The sequence below is a fragment of the Dama dama genome, chromosome 18 (genome assembly GCF_033118175.1).
Source record: "Dama dama isolate Ldn47 chromosome 18, ASM3311817v1, whole genome shotgun sequence".
NCBI classification, from domain to species: domain Eukaryota; kingdom Metazoa; phylum Chordata; class Mammalia; order Artiodactyla; family Cervidae; genus Dama; species Dama dama.
In genome coordinates this window covers 71,086,517-71,111,135 of record NC_083698.1, presented here as the reverse complement: position 1 = coordinate 71,111,135, position 24,619 = coordinate 71,086,517, and the positions used below count along the sequence as shown (strand labels likewise).

Below are 24,619 nucleotides of genomic sequence, written 5' to 3'. Positions count from 1 at the left end.
AATCGGGGAAGACTTCACATGCCATGGAGCAACTAAGCCTGTGTGCCACAACAACAGAAGCCACTGCAATGCGAAGCCCATGCACTGCAACTAGAGAGTAGCCCCCACTCGCCACAACTAGAGAAAAACCCACATAGCAATGAAGACCCAGCACGGCCAAAAATAAATAAAACTTTATATTAAAAAACTGTTAGGGGAGTGAACAGGGGTACCTGTTTATTAAGGCCCAATAAAGCCTTGCTTCCCTGGTGGCTCAGATGGTAAAGAATCTGTCTGCAATGAAGGAGACCCAGCTTTGATCCCTGGATTGGGACGATTCCCTGGAGAGGGGATTGGCTTCCCACTCCAGTACGCTTGCCTGGAAAAGTCCATGGACAGAGGAAGCTAGCAAGCTACATACAGTCCAGAGGAGGCTGGCAAGCTACATATAGTCCATGGGGTCAGAAAGAGTTGGACATGACAGTGATTAACACTTGAAAAAAACAAACCTGTTAGGAAAGTGTAGTCTACTATCACATACGATGACAACACTTGTTCCTGATCTTCGTTAATAAAGTTACTAGTGAAGAGGGGAGGAAGTCAGGAGGGTAGGGGATTTGTACAACACAGTTGGCTTAAAGTACAATAATTAATTAAAGGCTTTTTCCCGGAATTGCTTTCAGGTGTTTTAAATCTGTCTTTCACCATGGATTTTTTTTTTCCATTTATTAGTTGGAGGCTAATTACTTTACAATATTGTAGTGGTTTTTGCCATACATTGACATGAATCAGCCGTGGATTTACATGTATTCCCCATCCCGATCCCCCCTCCCACCTCTCTCTCCATCCCATCCCTCTGGGTCTTCCAGTGCACCAGCCCTGAGCACTTGTCTCATGCATCCAACCTGGGCTGGTGATCTGTTTCACCCTTGATGGTATACTTGTTTCAGTGCTGTTCTCTCAGAACATTCCCACCCTCGCCTTCTCCCACAGAGTCTAAAAGTCTGTTCTGTACATCTGTGTCTCTTTTTCTGCTTTGCGTATAGCGTTACCATCTTTTAAAATTCCATATATATGCGTTAGTATACTGTATTGGTCTTTATCTTTCTGGCTTACTTCACTCTGCACCACGCATATTTTTAACCCAGTTTTTAAAGAGAAACCTGTATGTTAAACATTTGATGAATATGTTACAAATTTGGCATTATGACATTAATGGGTCCCATCACTTCATGGCAAATAGATGGGGAAAAAGTAGAAATGGTGACAGATTTTATTTTCTTGGGCTCCAAATTCACTGCAGACAGTGACTGCAGCCACGAAATTAAAAGATACTTGCTCCTTGGAAGAAAAGCCATGACAAACCTAGACAGCGTATTAAAAAGCAGAGACATTACTTTGCTGACAAAGGTCCATATAGTCAAAGCTATGGATTTTCCAGTAGTCACGTGTGGATATGAGAGTTGGAACACAATAAAGGCTGAGCACCAAAGAACTGATGCTTTCTAACTGTGGTGCTAAAGAAGACTCTTGAGAGTCCCTTGGACAGTAAGGAGATCAAACCAGTCAATACTAAAGGAAATCAATCCTGAATATTCATTGGAAGGACTGATGCTGAAGTTCCAAAACTTTGGCCACCTGATGTGAAGAGCCAACTCACTGGAAAAGACCCTGATGCTGGGAAAGACCGAAGGCAAGTGGAGAAGGGAGCGACAGAGAATGAGATGGCTGGATGGCATCACTGACTCAATGGACACGAGTTTGAGCAAATTCCGGGAGGTAGGGAAGGTAAGGAAGTAAGGACAGGAAAGTCTGGCTGCAGTCCATGGGGTCACAGTCAGACACAACTGAGCGAATGAACAACAACAAAGCATGTGAGTTTTCTGGGTCATGTTTTTATAGGAAAGGTGATATGTGCTCAATAGTGTTCTTACAATTTCTCTTGACCCTGACAGTAGTACCAGTTCACAGAAAGATTTATTTTTAAAACTGAGGCTCCATTATTACACAGTACTCTTATTTCCCCCCATTAGAACTTGGTAGACCAGGGACTTTTATGTATTCAGGGGGTTTTATTTACTCTGTCATATAATTGTGTTTCAAATCCATCCACAGCCCTAACCTTTTACTCAATGTCTGCTCCTGACAAAATATTTTCAGTCTCCCCAAATGTAGCAAACCATATACAAATAAAACTCAAAGTATGTTTTAGCTTTATAATAGTATCCTTTTTCTTAAGAAAATTATACCATAGCCTTCCTAAAGCCTTTTATATAGAAATAATACCAATATTTGATAACAAGAAAATGAAGGCACTGGTCAGAAGATACAATTTCAGAAAAATATATTGAAATATGTGTCATGAACAAAGGAAGCTCTTGTCCTTTGCTTTCAACTTTCAATGTACTCAGTTTACAAAATAAATAGGAAAAAACTGCCTTGCCATATATTGCTCCAGAATTATTTATAAATTGCATACCCTGTTCTTCAAATTCCAAGTATTTCAAAGGAAAGGACATGTTTCAGATAATAGCTATACTTCACATAGCTTGATATCTGGGTACCCCAAAGGATTTGATTTCTATTATGAACACATTAATAATACACACAAAGGACATTATTTCCTCTGAAGTCTTCAAAGTACCCAACAATTATTAATTAAGCTACTATCATATAACAAGAAACAAAACTTTTAAAATTAGAAGTGCCTAAAATTAGTGGTTAGTTATGGTCCAAAAAGGTAGTTGAAATTGCCACTGGCTTTTCATCCAGCTGAGGCACTGAGCCCAACTTTTACTCTACAAGAAAATACTCCAACTTTCCAACTACATATTTTTCTCTTTTTTCTCCTTTTCTCATTCCTGTCACTTATTTGATTTGGCTTTTCCTTCAGATGGCTTGTGACACACATTCAAAACTAGAGATTCCTCTGATATGTTCCCTCTTTTGCCACTTCCAGTCACAAAACAGAAAACAAATCAAATGCTTCTCTGAAATAGCTCTTCAAGGAAAAAAATGGATATTTTTCATTATTAAACTCTGCAGTAAAGACTGTACCATGTTGTCTGCAAACATTTATCAACAATGTTTGTATCTTAATTCCCAAGTTATAAACTTTTGCAAGGCAAGCTATGTTTAATTATAAAATACTTTAGACTCATCAAAAGTTACAAAGCCAAAACAAAACACTCATGTACCTACTATCCAACCTAACAATTTGGTCTTCAAAAAAGATGCTGCCATATTTTAAAAATGTAAGTGTCTTTTGTATAACTTTTACTGTTTATATTACTGATCATTTTCATTGTTTTTTAAGCTATAGCTTGTAAGTATACTTATATGCTGTTGCTTTGAAACATTATTTTTAATGTACCTAAATGGTATATTGTTGTCGCTTAGTCACTCAGTCGCATTCAACTCTTTTATGACCCTATGGCCTGTATCCCGCCAGGCTCCTCTGCCCACAGGATTTTCTGGGATTAGTGGAGTGGGTTGCCATTTTCTCCTTAGAGGATCTTCCTGACCCAGGGATCCAACCCGCGTCTCCTGCACTGCAAGAGGATTCTTTACCAGCGAGCTGTCACGGAAGCCCCAAAGGTACATTACAAATTGTATTACAAATTTCTAGATGGAACTTACCTTTATTAACTGAAATCTTATCAGAACTTTGTAAACCTCAAGAAACTGGGAAATATTCCATGTGTCTGTGTATATTTTTAGCAAGAAAAACAAATCTGTAGCTTTCATTAACTTTCTCCAAAGAATCTCTGACTTCTGTCCTCACAAAGCAAATGAACACTGAGCTAAAAGAAAACATAACTTTATAAGAAAACTGGATAAAACCTGAAATAAAATACCCCTGACCTAATTTTTCCCATTATGAAAGCAGATTTTTTCCCCCTGAATAATAAATGTTTATTACTTAAAAGAAAATAGTAATTTAACATAAAGGTCATTTTGCTATGATAAGAATATTATGGATATATATTATAAAAAGAACAACATAGTAAGTTTCTGAATTTTTTTCTTCCCATAGTAAAAATCTTTCCAACCTCACAGTATAGTATACTTAATACTTGACAGTGTCTGGTGATTTACATTTGTGAATCATGATGGTAAATCTATCTGGTGTAGTAAGCTCTGCATGAACTACTGGGACTTGGTAAAAATTTGTTATACATAGTGTATTGATACCCTGGCCGTTCAGTACTATAGCAATTAAGGATCCAAAAAGTATTTATTTTGAAAGATGAAAATGAAAAAGTCTTGCTTAAGGACAAAATAAATGGCAGTTAAAGTATTTATTTCAAAATAAATGTTTAAACTTATTTTTTATAAAATGAAAAAGGAATTCAGATTTTCTTCTTTAGAGTAAAAATCAACCATCAAAAAAAGGGATAGAGGGTACACTTTTGGTAGGAAAATAAAAATAATGGAACATTTTAGTGATTTACATAAAATGTTTCAGTCGTAGAGTAGTAACCTAGGTAATAAAGACATAATAAGCTACAATTCCTCTTAGTCCTCAACACACATCTGCTACCCTTTGTTACAGCAAAAAGCAAGATTATGGTGTCAGAAATTCACCGGATGAAACTGTCCTCACACACTGCTACTTGTTTATACTTAGGAAATAACAGAAGTAGAAAAAGTAGAAATAATAGAAAGAGAGAAAAATGAGACTCAAGTCATAAATGTAAAACATACCCAGTATGAAACCTGGACACTACGATCAGTAGAGATGTTCAAATTCCCAATGCTTTCCTCACTCTTTTACTTTTCTGTAAAATGCTCTAATCTCCAGCAGCTTCTGCTGTTCAATGTGAGATCCTTGAAGGCAGCCGGTCCTATCTATTCTCCTCAACACTGTACATGCAGTGCCCTGCACAGTGCCTGACACAAAGGAGAAACTCAATAAATACCATGCATGAAAACAAATACAAGAAAAGCCAGTGATCTGGGGACTGGGATGGGAGGTAGGAGTGGAGAATAGAAAACAGAACAAATAAAAGTGAAATAACACTTGTAAGAAGACACTCACATTGTCATATCAGAAGAAATTTAAGTAGAATGATATGGACATTTTTATTTAATACTTGTTAAGGGTTCCCATTTTCTCATTTGAAAAGACCCTGATGCTGGAAAAGATTGAAGGAGGGAGGAGAAGGGGATGACAGAGGATGAGATGGTTGGATGGCATCACCGACTCAACGGACATGAGTTTGAGTAAGCTCTAGGAGTTGGTGATGGACAGGGAGGCCTGGCATGCTGCAGTCCATGGGGTCGCAAAGAGTCGGATATGACCGAGCAACTGAACTGAACTAAACTGAAGGTTTCCCTGGGGGCTGAGACGGTAAAGAATCTGCCTGCAACGCAGGAGACCCAGGTTCAATCCATGGGTCAGGAAGATCTCCTGGAGGAGGGCATGGCAACCCACTCCAGTATTTTTGCCTGGAAAACCCCATGGACAGAAGAGTCTGGTGGGCTATAGTCCATGGAGTCATGAAGAGCTGGACAAAACTGCGCAACTAACACTTTTACTTTTCAAGGCTTCACTTAGCGTTAAATTCCAAAACAATTTCTAACAGTTTAAGAGTAGCACTGAAGAATACTTTTCAGAAGCTCTTTAACTTGCTATTATTCTATAAAAACAAACAAAAAAACTTTGGAAAAGTTTATATAATGAACTCATTTAGGCAAAAAGATACATGCATAAAAATATCCTGTAGGAACATGTGGTTTTCTCTAAGAACTGGAAAGCCTGATGCAAAAAGATTGGAACTTTTTTTTTTTTTTTTTACTATATATGCTTTTGCACTGTTTAAATTTTATTTTTTTTAAATATGTGTATTTTACAATAAAATACATTACAAGAAAATGTCTAATTTTAAGTATTTTTGAAAGTCAAGAAAAATTTAGAAATTACAATCTCCTGAGAATATATTGACGATTGATAATATTCCTTAATACTGTACTTCCTATTTATTCTCTTTACTAAAATATGGAAGTAGACAGTGAAACAGACAGAAAATGAGATATACATTAGTGTGTTCCAAAGGAGGATAATAATATTCATACTTAAGAAAGAAAAAATTCCAAAAGCTAAAACTGCAAAGATCTATCTGCTGATTATCAGTGATCTTTATTATCAGTGAATATGTTCAAATTCAGGAGTTTGAGGTTTTTCAAAAAAAAAGAGAACTATTACAAATTTAGGAGAACCAGGTAATGACAAACTCAAAAACAAAGAAATAAAACCTAGTTGCTCTTAAGGAATCCTTTTTTATAACCTTAAAAATTATCTCACTAGAGACTTACATATAGAATACTATAGGATGTTATTACAGGTGGATGACCATAATATTATAAACTGTCATTTTTAACTCTCAGTTATTTTTTTATCTGTTGATAAACTTAACTAAACATCTTTAAAAATATGGTTCTTGAATGATAGTATATACAGCAGGTTAGTGACAACCAACATTCTAAAAAATGTTCGTCAAAGAGCTTTCAAATGAACACAATTTCAGTATCACTTTTAATACATTTAAGTTATATCCATTCTAGGACTCGAAACAGCATTCTTTGATGGTGGCTCACTATAAGATACTGTATTGGAAATATGTAGATTAAGCAACTGCTTCTTATGATATGCATCATTTTCCTGGTTGGCGTGTTCATCCAGAGATTTCCTTATACAGTTCTTTAGTTCATCAATTCCTTCTCCAGTAATTGCAGAGATGGGGATGATTTGTTGGAATTCCACAGTCCTCTCTGGAATCATGCTTTTTTCAAATAAATGCAAAAATTCTGAAACAACACAAATATAAGCTGATTTTCATTGTCTTTGAAAATAAGTCAACTATGCTAGAGGTTTCATTTGTGAACCAAAAACTTAGCAGTTTTTCTTTTTTCCTTCTCTAATAAGCTCTTAGCACCTTTGGTTTTTACTAACGACAATGGTAAGGTTCTTGGCACATGAGTGGTGCTCAGTAAATATTTGTTACATGAATATATTTTAAACTGAATGAAGTACAAGTTCCCAAGTAATGGTAAACAGTGGTAAACAGTGGTAAAAAATTTGCCTGCCAATGCAGGAGAGGCAGGAGACGCAAATTCACCGAGTTAGGAAGATTCCCTGAAGTAGGAAATGGCAACCTACTCTAGTATTCTTGCCTGGAAAAATTCTATGGACATAGGAGTCTGGCGGATTATGGTCCATGGGATTACAAAGAACTGGACACGACTGAGCACACAACCCTCCAATCAAAAGATAAATCACACAAGATTATTTACTTACAGAAGCAATAAATTTTGTTTTGGGGCAGTTCAATAACGTAAGGCAACACAGACTCTGAGAGCTTTTCTATAAAAATAAAATCATTTGTGACTTGGGATATTCTAGTTTGCTTCAGCACACAGGTGGCCTTTAACTGTCCAAATTTAGAGACTTATCATCACTGGTACTAGGAGCCATACTAAAATTGAGAACAATTCAAGGAGAGTTCATTTTAGATGAATCCAATATTTTACCCCATTGGGGCTGACAACCGTTAGGTAACTTTTGCTTCTTCTTTGCTACCAAGGCAACAGAAGGGAGGATGGCATACTGATGGGATGGATCAACACTGATATCACCTGGAAAGGCTGGCTAAAAGAGATTAACCAAATCAATACAAAGCTTGGTTTCTGGGATTCATTTAGCCCCAAGGAAAAGAGAGGCTAATTTGGAAATCATCACTGAGGTGACTACATAGTTTTTATTATAGGCCAAAATAGCCACAAACTCCTGAGTTACCCCCTCTCTGGTACCTCTTCTGAAAATTCCCTTTTCTGCAAGATCAACCAGCAAACAGATCTAATGACCTCATAAAACAAATGACATAAAGGAATAAACATTTTATTATTTATAAATATTTCGAGGAATATTTATACCCCCAAAGTAACTTATTAACTCAAGGGCAGGCCCAATATATACATAAGGGTTTTTAGGAGAAGAGAGAGGATCTTCTGGTGCTGTCTGATAGTCCTGGTACATTATAATTTATTTTCCTCAATTTTTATCTCAAGGATAAAAACAGGTTAAGTCTATTTAAAAAACATGTTAACCACTTACCTTCCATCCTACTTTTCTCATTTGTGCAAAAGGCCCTCTACTAGACTCAGAAAAATGAAAGCATCATCTCTATACGGTAGAGTGTGTTCTGCAAAGGTCAATATTCAAAACAATGGAGAATCCCTTTAAATTCCTTTATACAAAGTGGTTCATTTAGGGACCAATTTCACACAAATCCTTTAGAAGTAACAGCATCTATTATTCTGTGCCACAGATACAAACAACTCAAGTTCCTTTTAGAAGATTAATACTCTCCAGAGATCTATAGACCTGGCACTGCAAAGATACATGTCTCTTTAGAACTACTAGCCCTGTTTTTAAATTCATGATGTACTAGGGGAATGAAGTTTTAGAACTTGTGAAATAAGTTAAAAGTGAAAAGACTTCATAGGTATATGGTGACCTTTTCCTCTTCTGAACCAAATCCCATTAACTCTTTAAGAGCCCAGTTTAAGTTTCACTTCTTGATGATGCCTGAACTTTTCAGCTCAAATTAATCTTTCTTCCCTTCTATGTCTTATAACACATTGTCTATATGACATTTAAGTTTCATATGGTATGTGTTTTTTCTTCAAACACACTTTTTTTTTTTAAGAGGAACAGGTTTCAGTTTTTTTCCCCACTGATTATAGTACACTGAAGTCTCTGCAAATAGTAGGTATTCATTAATTCAGTTCAGTTCAGTTGCTCAGTCGTTGTCTGACTCTTGGCGACCCTGTGAATCGCAGCACACCAGGCCTCCCTGTCCATCATCAACTCCCAGTCTTTTCCCAAACTCATAATCCATTGAGTCGGTGATGCCATCCAAACATCTCATCCTCTGTCGTCCCCTTTTCCTCCTGCCCTCAATCTTTCCCAGCATCAGGGTCTTTTCAAATGAGTCAGCTCTTCACATCAGGGGGACAAAGTATTGGAGTTTCAGCTTCAGCATCAGTCCTTCCAATGAACACCCAGGACTGATCTCCTTTAGGATGAACTGGTTGGATCTCCTTGCAGTTCAAGGGACTCTCAAGAGTTTTCCCCAACACCACAGTTCAAAAGCATCAATTCTTCGGTGTTCAGCTTTCTTTATAGTCCAACTCTCACATTCATACATGACTACTGGAAAAACCATAGCCTTGACTAGATGGACCTTTGTTGGCCCAGTAATGTCTCTGTTTTTTAATATGCTGTCTAGGTGGGTCATAACTTTCCTTCCAAGGAGTAAGCATCTTTTAATTTCATGGCTGCAATCAGCATCTGCAGTGATTTTGGAGCCCCCCAAAATAAAGTCTGACACTGTTTCCACTGTTTCCCCATCTATTTCCCATGAAGTGATGGGACAGGAGGCCATGATCTTAGTTTTCTGAATGTTGAGCTTTAAGCCAACTTTTTCACTCCCTTCTTTCACTTTCATCAAGAGGCTCTTTAGTTCTTCTTCACTTTCTGCCATAAGCGTGGTGTCATCCACATATCTGAGGTTATTGGTATTTCTCCCAGCAATCTTGATTCCAGCTTGTGCTACTTCCAGCCCAGCATTTCTCATGATGTACTCTGCATATAAGTTAAATAAGCAGGGTGACAATATACAGACTTGACGTACTCCTTTTCCTATCTGGAACCAGTCTGTTGTTCCATGTCCAGTTCTAACTGTTGCTTCCTGACCTGCATACAGATTTCTTAGGAGGCAGGTCAGGTGGTCTGGTATTCCCATCTCTTTCAGAATTTTCCAGAGTTTATTGTGATCCACATAGTCAAAGGCTTTGGCATAGTCAATAAAGCAGAAACAGATATTCATTAAACTGGCACTAAATGAATGAACAGGTTTACCTTTAGGATTCTGGAGTTGGTTCATCAGTACATGGAATTTATCCTGTGCATCTGGCAAGTCCATTTTATTTACTGCTAGGAGTGCAGGTTTTGTCTGAAGTTCCTCTTTGTACAATTCTAACTCCTTTAAATCAAAAGAGAGAAACCAAATAACTGTATTAAAATATCTATATAAATGACCTATTTGGTAATGTCTTTTTCTTTTTTTTCGTTTATTTTTATTAGTTGGAGGCTAATTACTTTACAATATTGTGGTTTTTGCCATACATTCACATGAATCAGCCACGGATTTACCTATGTTCCCCATCCCGATCCCCGCTCCCTGGTAATGTCTTTCTATACTTTATAGGCCTGGGTATTCTAGGGCCCATTCACATCTCTGAAATCAGTAAGTGATTTTGTGCCTAGAGACAAATACAGATATTGGATTTCTATTAAGCACACAGATAAAATTGAGAACTAAATAATAACAATTAATCCTATGCCTGTATTATTCTTGGAAAAAGTAAGTATGCTTAGAAGTAAATCTTTGTGACCATGGATTAGGTAGTGGCTTCTTATATCTGACACTAAAAGTAGGAATAAAAGAAAGAATAGACAAAGGGGACTCCATCAGTTTTAAATTCCATGCTTCAAAAGGCAACAGAAAGAAAGTTAAAAGACAACTGAAAGAATAGGAGAAAATATTTGCAAATCATATAAGGGACTTGAATCTAAATTATAAAAAACTCTTACAACTCAACAATTAAAAGATAGCTCAATTTAAAAATGGGCAACCAATCTGAATAGACATTTCTCCAAACACATACAAATGGCTAATAAGCACATAAAAAGATGCTCAACACCATTAGCCACGAGAGAAATGCAAATCATAACCACAATGAAATACTACTTCATTCCTACTAGGAAAGGCAAAGTAAAAAAGGTAATAATGAATGTTGACATTAATGTGGAAAAGTTGGAACCTTCATACATTGCTAGTTAAGAGTATAAAGTAATTCAGTGCTGCAGTCACTTTGGAGAATAGTTTGGCAGTTCCTCAAAATGTTAGATTTACCTTATTATCCAGTAATTTCACCCCTAGATATACATATATACCCAAGAGAAAGGAAAACATACCCACACAAAAACCTGTACACAAATGTTCACAGCATTATCAATAATAGGAAAAAACATAGCTAGGAAATAGGATATAAAAGTCATTAACGTAAAAGATATCATGTTCCGTTAGAGAGAAATCATATGGCTGGATAGAGAATGTACAGGGTGTTGCTTGGGGGAAGCGGGAGAGGGTGCAGGAACAATAGAGACACAGTGCTTGGTAGGAACCCAACTTTGCCTCATATACCATGTTCAGATTAGACTTCAACCTAACCCATTGCTATGGGGGGGCCATCAGAGCAGGGAACAAACATCTGCTTGGTTCTTTAACAAAGATCACTCTAGCTACCTAGAAAACATGGCCTGAAAAGAAGTAAGGGGCTGACGATTACAACAGTGCAAGTGAAGACAAATAGCTGCATTTCAGAGAAATTTAGGGCATAAAACTGACAGGGCCTGATACAGGTGGTGAGAAAGTCAGAATCACTACTACCCAGGTTTCTGGCTGACATACTCAATAATGTTCTGAGGGAGGCTGGAAAATTTTTTTAAAAAGTTCAGTTCTGTGCGCGTGCTCAGCCACTTGTGATGTCCGAATCTTTGAGACTCCACAGACAGTTGCCCACCAGGCTCCTCAGCCCATGGGATTTTCCAGACAAGAATACTGGAGTGTGCAACCATGGCCTCCTCCAGGGGATCTTCCCGACCCAGGGATCGAACCTGGGTCTCCTGCCTTGCAGGCGAATTCTTTGCCATTGAGTGACCAGGGAAGCCCAAGTTCAGTTCTACACATATTAAATTTGAGAAGTTAATGGAACATCCAATCGAAGATATATAACAGGCAGCTAGTCTAAAGTACAACCAAACTATCTGGGTATCAGAGTGCCTAAAAAGTAGACTGGGAAATAGTCTAAGAAATAGGAATTAAGTTAAGCAAGAGTCAGTCTAAGAATTTATATAATAGGGATTTGGAATCAAGGAAGGTTTTATTGATTACAACAGTTTGAGAAGTGGATGAATATCAAGGAACTGGAGACAGCAAGTTTAGATTATTCTTTAACTGCCACCAAAGTTTGAAAAAGTAGAGCTAGAAGATATATTTATTCTAATTATCATATGTTATTTCATACAGTCCTCTATCCCTACATACTAGACCAGATAGAAAAACCTACTTTTGAAAGCAGTATTATGGTTTCAAAAGCAGTTCTGTAATGAGTTTGGGAAGAAAGCTGAAATCCAGAAATATCAACCTGAAAAAAGGAAAAAAGATTGCCTTTAATGAAAGAACGACAGCTATACAATTCTGTTTTGAATAGTTTCACTCTTTCAAGCTATAAATAATTTCTCAATCTATACTCTTTTGATAATTTAGTAATTTGAAATGAGAGAAATTGATATTTTAAGATCACTGTAATTATTCTTATAATATCACAATCATTAATGAGAAACTAGTACAGAGAAAACAACTTATACTAATAAAGATAATCTCATGAAATAGGAAAGTAATGCTGTGTAATTTAGTAGTACATAGAAAATCCTAAGGAATTAAACCTGACAAATATGGCCAGACTTTCATCTGATACAGTAAATGTTGCCATTTCCATTTCCATCCCCATATTATAAATAAATCTGACTCCTATTTAAACAGATTTAGTGGATTAATATATGCTACTACTTTATCTTTAAATGTTATTATAAAAATGTCTAGGAAAACTAAATTCATTGATTCTCACATTCTTTTAAGCATTACATTGATAGGCATATGACTTACAACAAAAAGCAGTTGTTTAGTTCTTTCTATATGCTTGAGGAATTTGTGGCCCATTCCTTTGTTCATATGTGCTCCTTCTATTAAACCAGGAAGATCAGCTACAGATATCTAATACAAAATTAAATGGTTTAATAATAAAAAATGAAAACTAATTACATCCAACAATTTTCATATTTCAATTATAAAGTTTCTAATTTGTGATTACCACTGAATTACTGTATCTCTAATAAATCCAAGATACTTTGATAACAAAATAAGTGTATTAAGATTCAAAATCCTTTGCTATCAAAAATTAGAGTCCCATTTTTACTTTAACAATCTAAGAATTCTAGGGCTCAGATTAACATTTATTAATATAAATTCTCTTTAGAATTCCATAAATTATACTGTTCAATATGAACTTTTCAAAGAATTTCAAATTTTTAAATTCTTAAAAGTAAACAAGGATATTAATTCAGCAGACATTGACTTAGGATGTAAGTACCATAAAGTGTTTTACTCTATATGTAAATGGTTGTTTGGTACCACTGGTCCTTTCTGTTCATATTCTACCAGGATTTAACCATTCTTAAAAAGTAAAGCAAACAGTGTCCCTATACTCTACTTAGGACTATTAACCATTATTAGAGTCATTAACCATTATTCAATACTTGTGGTTTTCAAACTTCACCGCACATCATAATCATCTAAGGAATTACTATAAACTACAGATCCTCAAGCCCTATCCCCAGGGATTTGGTTTCAAATCCCTGGGGCCCAAACGTGATTTATCACCGTTGCTCTTAGGCTAGTCAGATGACTGACGCACAGTAAGGATGAAAGACACTGCTCTACGCACACTGCTTGTGTGGTTAAAATTTTCAGTTTTAAAGAAAGTTGTACCTATGTGACAAAGCAAAGTACATACAGAGGTCTCACGTTCTGAAATTTTCTTCAGGGTTTTTTTTTACTGATTTCCCTTAAATTACCAATAATGTTTTCTAAATTCCTATTATCCTGCACTTATAATTTTACTTATTATTTAATCTTCTATGTAATTGTTAAAGCTTAAAAAATTTTTTTACTGTTATACTACTATTATTAATGAATATACATCTTTGATATCTTTTGAATTATGTCATTGGATTATATGAAACTACACTGATACATCATCATTTCAAGTCCAAATTTTACATTAGGGTTCATCATCTAGGTTTTATACATTCTATGGGTTTTTCTAAATTTATGACATGTATCTACCATTACAATATCATACAGAATAGTTTCACTGCCCTTAAAAATCCTCTGTATGCTGCCTATTCAACCTTTCTACCTACTCAACTTTTCTTTCCTCCTAATCCTTGGTAACCACTGATCTTCTCTATTTCTACAGTTTTGCCTTTTTTCCAGAACATCATATAGTTGAAATCACACAGGATGTAGCTTTTACAGACTGGCTTCTTTCACTTAGTAATAAGCACTGGAGGTTCCTCTGTGTCCTTTCATGGCTTGATTATTTATTTTCTAGTGCTGAATGACATTCAATTTTCAATATGTACACAGCTTATTTATCCATTCATCTACTGAAGGACATCTTGGTTGCCTCCAAGTTTTGGCAATTATGAACAAAGCAGCTGTAAACATCTGTGTGTGGGCTTCTGAGTAGACCTACGTTTTCAATTATCTGGGTAAACACTAAGGAATGCAACTGCTGATCATACATATTTTTAAATTTTCATTATTTTCCATTTTTTGTCTTTATTCTAATTACTCAAAAAAAAAAAAAAAAAAAAAACTAGAGTTCTTCCTTACCAAGGAAAAATAAATTTTAATAGCTTGCTAAGACCAAAATCCCATTCAATTAAAAAAAATTTTTTTAAACTGTAAAGTGGGATAAAATTACATCCATGAACTTTAGAATATGTTTTTAGGAAATGAAAATCAATAATCAAGTATGGCAATAAAATATGGAATTGCAATGAGAACAAACAGATCAAGGAGACTAAGATACAATCAATGTTATAATTACAAACTGTATCCAAACTTTGGAAGAATTATTCTTATACAATATTTTACTCTGATAGTGCTCAGCAGAATTGATTTGATCATGACTTCAATTACCAAAACCAAAATTCTGCTACTTTTTCCAACACCACAGAAACTGTCGAATATTATAGTCTAAGCAATAAGGCAAGTACTTTCATTTCTAACCAAGAGTCTTATTTTAAAAATAGCCACCTACGGGACTTTTCTGGTGGTCCAGTGATTAAGACTCTGCACTCCCAATGCAGGGGGCCCAGGTTCAATCCTTGGTCAGGGAAACAAATTCCCATATTCTGCAACTAAGGATACCAGAGCAGCCAAATAAATATAAAAATATTTTTAAAAGAATAAAAGTTAAAAAAAAATACCCACCTGTTTGAAATCACTATATATAATTTCTCCAAGTTCAGGCTTTATTGTTGTAACTAAAAAAAAAAAAGTAAATTAAAGCTAGAATAAAGCATTGTACTCTCAAAACTATCCTAGTGTTAGGTATAAAATAAATAATATTTCCCTTCTGTGAACAACCTAATTCAGATTATGCTCTCATTCGTTGAAATTAAAGGTATAATTATTTTGGAAAAGGACAAATATAGATTTTTATAATCTACAAAAGCATAGGCCTAATCTAATTAGTGGGCCTCAAAGTCCCTCTCAAACATGAAGAGCATGGCAAAGGGTTGAGGGCAGGGGACAGAATTTAGGTTTCTGTCATTTGGGTTACATCTGAAATCTATTGGTCCTTTCTCATTCCGTTATCCTCCATCAATCCAACAGCAGCCTCCTTCTATGACTTTTTGCTTTTCTTCTTTCCTTCTCAAAGGTCCCCTATTTTATAACAATAAATACTGGCCAAGAGATTTATAGCAGTTAGTACAAAATTAACTCTACTTTATCAGAGTCTAACCCTAGAATTGTTTGATTTTATTTTCCATGATTTTATTTTCAATAGTTTCCCTGATAGCTCAGCTGGTAAAGAATCTGCCTGCAATGCAGGAGACCCCGGTTTGATTCCTGGGTTGGGAAGATCCACTGGAGAAGGGATAGGCTACCCACTCCAGTATTCTTGGGCTTCCCTTGTGGCTCAGCTGTAAAGAATCTTCCTGTGAAGTGGGAGCCCTGGGTTAGGAAGATCCCCTGGAGAAGGGAAAGGATACCCACTCCAGTATTCTGGCCTGGAAAATTCCATGAACTGTATACTCCATCAGGTTGCAAAGAGTCGGACACGACTAAGCGCCTTTCACTTTCACTTTCCATGTTAATGTCATTCTGTGCCATTTTGTTTAATGAAGGTAGAGATCCTCTTATATTCATTCACTTGCTTGCTAAGTCACTTCAGTCGTGTCCAACTCTTTGAAATGCTATGGACTACAGTCCACCAGGCTCCTGTCTGTGGGACTCTCCAGGCAAGAATACTGGAGTGGGTTGCCATGCCTGCCTCCAAGAGATCTTCCTGACACAGGGATTGAACCCGCTTCTCCTGAGGCCTGTGCATTGCAGGCAGATTCTTTACAACTGAGTCACCCAGGAAGCCCATTCATTCACTACTTTTAGTCTAAGCTTCCATTATACCTTCTCTGCTACTGCAATAGCTAGTTCTACTAAGTTCTTTCCAGATCCACTTATGTCCCACATTAATCCATTTTGTACATTATATGCAAAGAGATATTTTTGAAAAGCAAATTAATCATTTTTATCCTTTGTTAAAAAGCTATAACCTCTTCTAAAGCTATAAAGATCAAATACAGCCCATATGGCCTATATCATAGATCTCCACCTACATCTCTAGCCTCAGCTAGATTCCTTCATCCCCTTACAACATGTTCTTTAGACAAACAAATCTATGCCCTGCCACCATGAAGCCTGTGTGTACACACTATCTCCTTTGACTAAAAAGACTCTGACCTCCATTTTCTGTCACCAGTTAACTCATGTTTACTGTTCATATCTCAGCCCCACCATCACACTTCCCCAAAGAAATCTAAAGCAGTCACCTACACTCTTTCAAAAAACTGTATTATACCCTCTTATATTCATTAGTAACAGTATTCACTTCTGTTTACCAATCTTTTTAACTCCAGGACTTATTGTAGTTCCTGGAAATAAATACTTGCTTAATGAATAAAAGAACTGATCTCTGCCTTCCTAGCATTTATCACAGTGTTTGATAAAGGGTAGGTACTCATAAAATAATAACTAAACCAAACAAATGATTATGCAACAGAGAAATAAATGCGACAAAGTATCTAAGAAGTACTAGGAACTTTGCTGAGAGCTATAGAGGTTTCAAAGATTAATGGGAAATCCATATATTCTGTCTGCCAAGAATTTTCAAACTAGGGCTATCCCAGTTATATTTTATTCATACTCAAAAAAAAATCAGTCTTTAAAATATACCTCCACACACTAAAAAAATTGTACTTACATGCATAATCTGCAATTGCAGGTTTTGCATGAGAAATCTTACTTAACAAAGAGGATTTTCCAGCATTTGGGAATCTGAAACAAGAAAATAAATTCGTATTAATACATCACAACAAATAACAGCATTTTTAATACTTATCTCTGAATTCCTAACATTTCAAAAAACAGACTTCTTGAATATTGCTAGAATTAAAAGAATATAAATTTATAGTCTTGAAAAACTTGAGGAACAAAATATATAAAAGGTAAAGATAAATTTATGGTGAACACTGAAGATGTTTCTCTACTGACAATCAAGTAACGTTAAAAAAAAAAAAAAAAAAACCTGTAGAAAAACAAAAGAAACCTTTAGAAAAACAAAAAGAAATTAATAAAAATACCTGCAACTCACTATCTCTAGCCAACATTGACAAAATATCTCTTATATTGTTTTGTGGATTTTTTTAAAAAAACCATTTCATATGGACATTTCACTAGCAAAGTAATGAACCTGATTTAGCTATCCTCTAGCTTCAACAAATATTAATACATTCTTAATAACTTTTTTAAAGTTGGTTTATTTAAATAAAAACCTAAATAAGGTCTGGGTATTACAATTGGTTGACGTATCTTTTAAATTTCTCTTAGTATAGGCTCCCTTTCAAACTTGTCTCCCCTTTGTAATTTTATTTTTAAAGAAACTGGGTCATTTGTCCTGTAGTTTCTTTTCCAGTCTGTTTTTTTCTGCTGATATACATGATGCCCTTTAACATATTCCTATAAATTGGTAGATATCTGATTAGATTCAGCTTTGATTCCTTTTTTCACTAAAAGGCTACTTATAGTTGGTTGGCCTCCTTTTTAAACTGAATTATATAAGGTGAATGCATTTCAAGGGTACACTGTAATTTACTTACCTAATTTCATATTATTAGGCATTTAGGTGGTCTCAAATTTTTTTACTGTTATAAATGACATTACAAAAAATGTGCATACAGCTAGAAAGAAATACAGCAACATTAAGTCACCTTAACATTAAGTGGGCAATTAACAGACATCTCTTTTTTTCTTTCTACAAATGAGCACTGATTTTCTTGTCAAACTTTTTTTAAAAAAGAATTTAAACACTGATGTGAATATCCTTGAACCTTTACATATACTTTTATTCCTTGAGGTAAATTTCTAGAAAAAGAAATATTACATTAAAATATCTGGCTGTTTTAAAGGTTTTTATTTTATTGATAAATATCCCTCAAGAAAAGCCCCCAATGGATGAAAGAAAATGCTAAGAATGGGGGCCACTTAAAAGGTAATTTCCTAAAATCATTCAGATATTTTCATTAAATTAATTCAACCAATGGGAATGTAAATTGTACAGTCACTACGAAAAACAGTATGGAGGTTCCTTAAAAAATTAAAAATAGAACTACCATATGATCCAGCAATTTCACTTCTGGATATTTATCAAAAAAATCCCAAAACACTAACTTGAAAAGATATACACACCTCTATGTTCACTGCAGCACTACTTACAGTAACCAAGATGTGAATACAATCCAAGGTGTCCATTAACAGATGAAAGCATACAGAAAATGTGTGTAGGGGAAGGAGGGTGTAAGACAAGTAAAGGGTGTGAAAAAGTAAAGAATCCAATTGTAGGGAATTCTCTGGTCATCCCATGGTTAGAACTCTGTGCTTTTCAGTGCCAAGGGCCTGGGTTCAGTCCTAGGTTGGGGAACTATGATCCTGCAAGCTGTGTGGCGCAGCCAAAAAAAAAAAAATCCAGTTGTAAAATAAGTAAGTCATGGAGATTTAATGTACAGTGTGGTGATTATAATTAATAATAATCAGTAGTATTTAAAAGTTGCTAAGAGAATAAATTTTTAAAATTCTCATCACAAGAAAAAAAAATTTTTTAACTACACGTAGTGACAGATGCTAACTAGACTTACGGTGGTGATCAACATATACAAATACCAAATCATTACACTGTACACCTGAAACTAACGTTATGTGTCAAGTGTATTTCAATTCAGAAAATCATCCAACACATACTGAGCATTGACTTCGGTTAGGCAATATACTAGGCATGAGAAACACAGCAACCAACAGGAAAAATGTTATCCCTGTCTTCATAGCTTTCATTCAAATCATGATCTTTTCTCAAAACTGCCAAATTTTCATTTGGAATAATAGTGTAATATTCTACAAATATTAACTTGGAATTCTATAAAAAACTTTAAGCTGTTAATGAAGTTCTTTAAACAATCTTATTAAAATATTTCTATAATAAATTTAGAATAAAATTACACGAGATTGCTTGACTCGTTTCCCCTGGAAAAACAGTGTTTTCTTATATCCTATTATACCTAGGCTCTTGTAACTTTTTGTAAAGCAAATTGCAATCAGTTTTGCCATGACTGTCACTAGCTGGACTTGCTTAATTCTAATATCCCCATATTTTCATAACAATATTAAGCAAAGAAAAATGCAACTATTTCCAAAGAGATAAAAATACAAGAAGAAAAAGGAAGCTAATGATTGAAGAACCAATAACAGATTTTTCTTCAAAGTTACCTAATGAAGATTTTACAGGCTAAGGTCCAACCCATGCAAAGATCAGATTTAACCACAGCAGTACAAGTATACTAGTTACATGATAACTTGCTTTCCAGGCTCAGTTCGTTCCTGAAGCTGGCTTAAAGGTTAAGGGGTATCTGCTTATGCTGGTATTCACATTAGGTAACTTTTTAAGAATAGTTACCTAATTAAAAGCACTAGCATACATGTTAAACATTGTGGCTAGAATCATGATGCTTGATATTAACTAATATGAAGTCCACTTCTGAAAAGCTTAATTATTTCACTATATGTGGTCTCTAATAAGTTGACAATATATGATGATGATAATGATAGCAGCTACCATTCACTCATTGAGCATTCATAAATCCAAGACATCTGTTATGCTGCAAATGCAATCTTACTCAGCAATAACATTTTTAAGGCAGGACTATTGCCATCCTCTATTAAAGAGAAAACAAAGGCTTAGAGATATTGTATTCAAGACCATCCAGCCGGCCTTCAGAAGATTTGAGATTCTAACACAAACAGTCTCACTTAAGTCTCCCATCACCATCCCACTTTTATTCACTACTCAACCTTGGTATGTTCTTCTTAGGCTGTAAGGGTATCTCTATGGAAACGGAAACATATTTTTCCAGAAAATGAGAAAGTGAATGGCTGGATTCTCAGTCTTATCCACAAAATCCTATCCAGTCCATAAAGTTCCTAAAAATATACATTGGGTTGGCCAAAAGTTCTTTTACAACATAACATCTTATGGAAAAACCCAAACAAACTTTTTGCCCAACCCAATAGTATTACAGAACCGATGACTCATTACCCTCATAACTATGTTTTATTGAAAAAATTAAATGTGAATAGCAAGCTTTAATGCCAAGATCTCATCTTTCTCTGTTACAACTTCAGCAGGTATGAGGCCTCTGTGAACCCTAAGCCCCTGCTCGTAAGACATAGACAGGCATGGAAAGAGGTGAGGAGTTCAGAGTGAAGAGTGTGATAAAGAAGCTATGAGATGTGAGAAGAGGAAGATGAAAAGAGGTAAGAAACTACGGGAAGGCAAGGAATGGAAGTGGCAGTTGGAGTGGAGCAGCAGTTTCTGCTCCCTTCTCCTTAGACCTTCCATCTGACTGTTGTGGAATGCTGCAGTGGAGCTTGGGAGGGGAAGACAGAGGGAGAGGAGACACGCAAAGCTGAGCATTTCCCTTCCTTTACCTACCTTCTCCCTTGCTGTCTATCTCCCTCCAGCTGGTGCCAGCACTGCAAACCCTACAGCTAAATAGCACTGTTTGATGAAGGTGGAGGCTGATGAAAGAGAAAAACACTGTAAGATCTGCAGTCCTGAGAATGGACAGTTCCTAAACAGAGTGAAGGACAGGGGAATGGTCATTACAAGATCCAACGTGGTGCTCAACAGTGTGTAAAGCTAATGGCTGAGATCAACTGTACCAGTCTTTAGCCATCTGACTGATGATACTTCAATACCTCTATTAAAACTTGTAAGAATATCTTAGTCATTTCCCCCCTACTCTTTATTTCTACATACTTTTTAAGATGTGGTTTGTTTGGGTTTTTAATTTCATTCCTAATATCTGGTAACATTCTTTTACCCTCTTATACTACTGCATTTGACTGATTTTTCTGCAAAAAGATAGGACACTGAAAGATGAACTCCCCAGGTCAGTAGGTGCCCAATATGCTACTGGAGATTAGTGCTAGTGTTAAGTTGCTCAGTCATATCTAAATCTTTGTGACCCCTTGGACTGCAGCCAGCCAGGCCTCTCTGTCCATGGGATTCTCCAGGCAAGAGTACTGGAGTGGTTTGCCATTTCCTTCTCCAGGTGATCTTCCCAACGCAGGGATCGAACCCATGTCTCTTTTGTCTCCTGCATTGGCAGGCAGGTTCTTTATCACTAGCGCCACCTGGGAAGCCCCTTGGGCTTCCCTGGTGGCTCAGATGGTAAAGCGTCTGCCTGCAATGCAGGAGACCCAGGTTCAATCCTTGGGTCAGGAAGATCCCCTGGAGAAGCAAATGGCAACCCACTTCAGTCCCCTTGCCTGGAGAATCCCATGGACTGAGGAGCCTGGCAGACTACAGTCCATGGGGTCGCAGAGTTGAACATGACTGAGCGACTTCACTGGAGATCAGTGGAGAAATAACTCCAGAAAGAATGAAGAGATGGAGCCAAAGCAAAAACAACCACCAGTTGTGGATGTGACTGGTGATGGAAGTAAGGTCCGATGTTGTAAAGAGAAATATTGCATAGAAACCTGGAATGTTATGTCCATGAATCAAGGTCAATTGGAAGTGGTCAAACAGGAGATGGTAAGAGTGAACGTCGACATTTTAGGAACCAGCAAACTAAAATGGACTGGAATGGGTGAATTTAACTGATATGACCATTATATCTACTACTGTGGGCAAGAATCCCTTATAAGAAATGGAGTAGCCATCATAGTAAACAAAAGGGTCCGGAATGCAGTACCTGGATGCAATCTCAAAAATGACAGGATGATCTGTTTGTTTCCAAGGCAAACCATTCCATATCACAGTAATCCAAGTCTACACTTCGACCAGTAATGCTGAAAAAGCTGAAGTTGATCGGTTCTTTGAAGACCTATAAGACCTTCAAGAACCAACACCCAAAAAAGATCTCCTTTTCATTATAGTGGACTGGAATGCAAATGTAGGAAGCCAAGAAAACACCTGGAGTAACAGGCAAATTTGGCCTTGGAGTACAGAATGAAGCAGGGCAAAGGTTGATAAAGTTTTGCCAAGAGAACACAGTGGTCCTAGCAAACACCCTCTTCCAACAACACAAGTGAAGACTCTACACATGGACACCACCAGATGGTCAACACTGAAATCAGACTGATTATATTCTTTGCAGCCAAAGGTGGAGAAGCTCTATACAGTCAGCAAAAACAAAACCGGGAGCTGACTGTGGCTCAGATCATGAACTCCTTATTGCCAAATTCAGACTTAAATTGAAGAAAGTAAGGGAAACCACTAGACCATTCAGATATGACCTAAATCAGATCCCTTACAATTATACAGTGGAAGTGAGAAACAGATTTAAGGGGCTAGATCTGATACAGTGCCTGATGAACTATGGACAGAGATTCATGACATTGTACATGAGACAGTGATCAAGACCATCCCCAAGAAAAAGAAATGCAAAAAAGCAAAATGGTTGTCTCAGGAGGCCTTACAGATGGCTGTGAAAAGAAGAGAAGCAAAAAACAAAGGAGAAAAGGAAAGATATACCCATCTGAATGCAGAGTTCCAAAGAATAGCAAGGATAGGTAAGAAAGCCTTCCTCAGTGATCAGTGTAAAGAAATAGAGGAAAACAATAGAATGGAAAAGACTAGAGATCTCGTCAAGAAGATTAGAGATACCAAGGGAGCATTTCATGCAAAGATGCCCACAATAAAGGACAGAAATGGTATGGACCTAACAGAAGCAGAAGGTATTAAAAAGAGGTGGCAAGAATACACAGAAGAACTGTACAAAAAAGATCTTCATGACCCAGATAATCATGATGGTGTGATCACTCACCTAGAGCCAGACATCCGGGAATGTGAAGTCAAGTGGGCCTTAGGAAGCATCACTACAAACAAAGCTAGTGGAGGTGATGGAATTCCAGTTGAGCTATTTCAAATCCTAAAAGATGATGCTGTGAAAGTGCTGCACTCAATATGCCAACAAATTTGGAAAACTCAGCAGTGGCCACAGGACTGGACAAGGTCAGTTTTCATTCCAATCCCAAAGAAAGGCAATGGCAAAGAATGCTCAAACTACCACACAATTGCACTCATCTCACACGCTCGCAAAGTAATGCTCAAAATTCTCCAAGCCAGGCTTCAGCAATACTTCAGTGAACTGTGAACTTCCAGATATTCAAGCTGGTTTTAGAAAAGGCAGAGGAAGCAGAGATCAAATTGCCAATATCCGCTGGATCATCAAAAAAGCAAGACAGTTCCAGAAAAACATCTATTTCTGCTTTATTGACTATACCAAAGCCTTTGACTGTGTAGATCACAATAAACTCTGGAAAATTCTGAAAGAGATGGGAATACCAGACCACCTGACCTGCCTCTTGAGAAATCTGTATCACGTCAGGAAGCAACAGTTAGAACTGGACATGGAACAACAGACTGGTTCCAAATAGGAAAAGGAGAACGTCAAGGCTGCATATTGTTACCCTGTTTATTTAACTTACATGCAGAATACATCATGAGAAACTGTGGACCGGTTGAAACACAAGCTGGAATCAAGCTTGCTGGGAGAAATATCAATAATCTCAGATATGCAGATGACACCACCCTTATGGCAGAAAGTGAAGAACTAAAGAGCTTCTTGATGAAAGTGAAAGAGGAGAGTGAAAAACCTGGCTTAAAGCTCAACATTCAGAAAACTAGGATCATGGCATCTGGTCCCATCACTTCATGGCAAATAGACGGGGAAACAGTGTAAACAGTGACAGACTTTATCTTTTTGGGCTCCAAAATCACTGCAGATGCTGATTGCAGCCATGAAATTAAAAGACACTTCTTGGAAGAAAAGTTATGACCAACCTAGACAGCATATTAAAAAGCAGAGACATTACTTGGCCAACAAAGGTCCGTCTAGTCAAGGCTATGGTTTTTCCAGTGGTCATGTATGGCTGTGAGAGCTCAGTGCTGAAGAATCGATGCTTTTGAACTGTGGTGTTGGAGAAGACTTTCGAGAATCCCTTGAACAACAAGGAGATTCAACCAGTCCATCCTAAAGGAAATCAGTCCTGAATATTCATTGGAAGAACTGATGTTGAAACTGAAACTCCAATACTTTGTC

At 36.5% G+C, this 24,619-nt stretch overlaps 1 protein-coding gene across 3 annotated transcripts in view; it reads right to left on the bottom strand.

Annotated features, from left to right (window-relative positions):
• Window positions 1-983: 983 nt before the first annotated feature.
• GTPBP10 (GTP binding protein 10) overlaps window positions 984-24,619 on the bottom strand; it is a 32,227-nt gene continuing 8,591 nt past the window's right edge. The window contains exons 5-10 of one of the 3 annotated variants that reach the window (XM_061165552.1): window positions 17,224-17,297; window positions 15,171-15,223; window positions 12,777-12,884; window positions 12,178-12,255; window positions 9,905-10,028; window positions 3,675-6,789 (exon numbers count right to left, since the gene is read on the bottom strand). In XM_061165552.1, coding sequence (XP_061021535.1) covers window positions 6,527-6,789; window positions 9,905-10,028; window positions 12,178-12,255; window positions 12,777-12,884; window positions 15,171-15,223; window positions 17,224-17,297 — 700 coding nt within the window. In that variant the 3' untranslated portion in view covers window positions 3,675-6,526. Of the gene's footprint in view, window positions 6,790-9,904; window positions 10,029-12,177; window positions 12,256-12,776; window positions 12,885-15,170; window positions 15,224-17,223; window positions 17,298-24,619 lie in introns of all 3 variants that reach the window. The other 2 variants (XM_061165553.1, XM_061165554.1) reach the window with 2 other exon arrangements.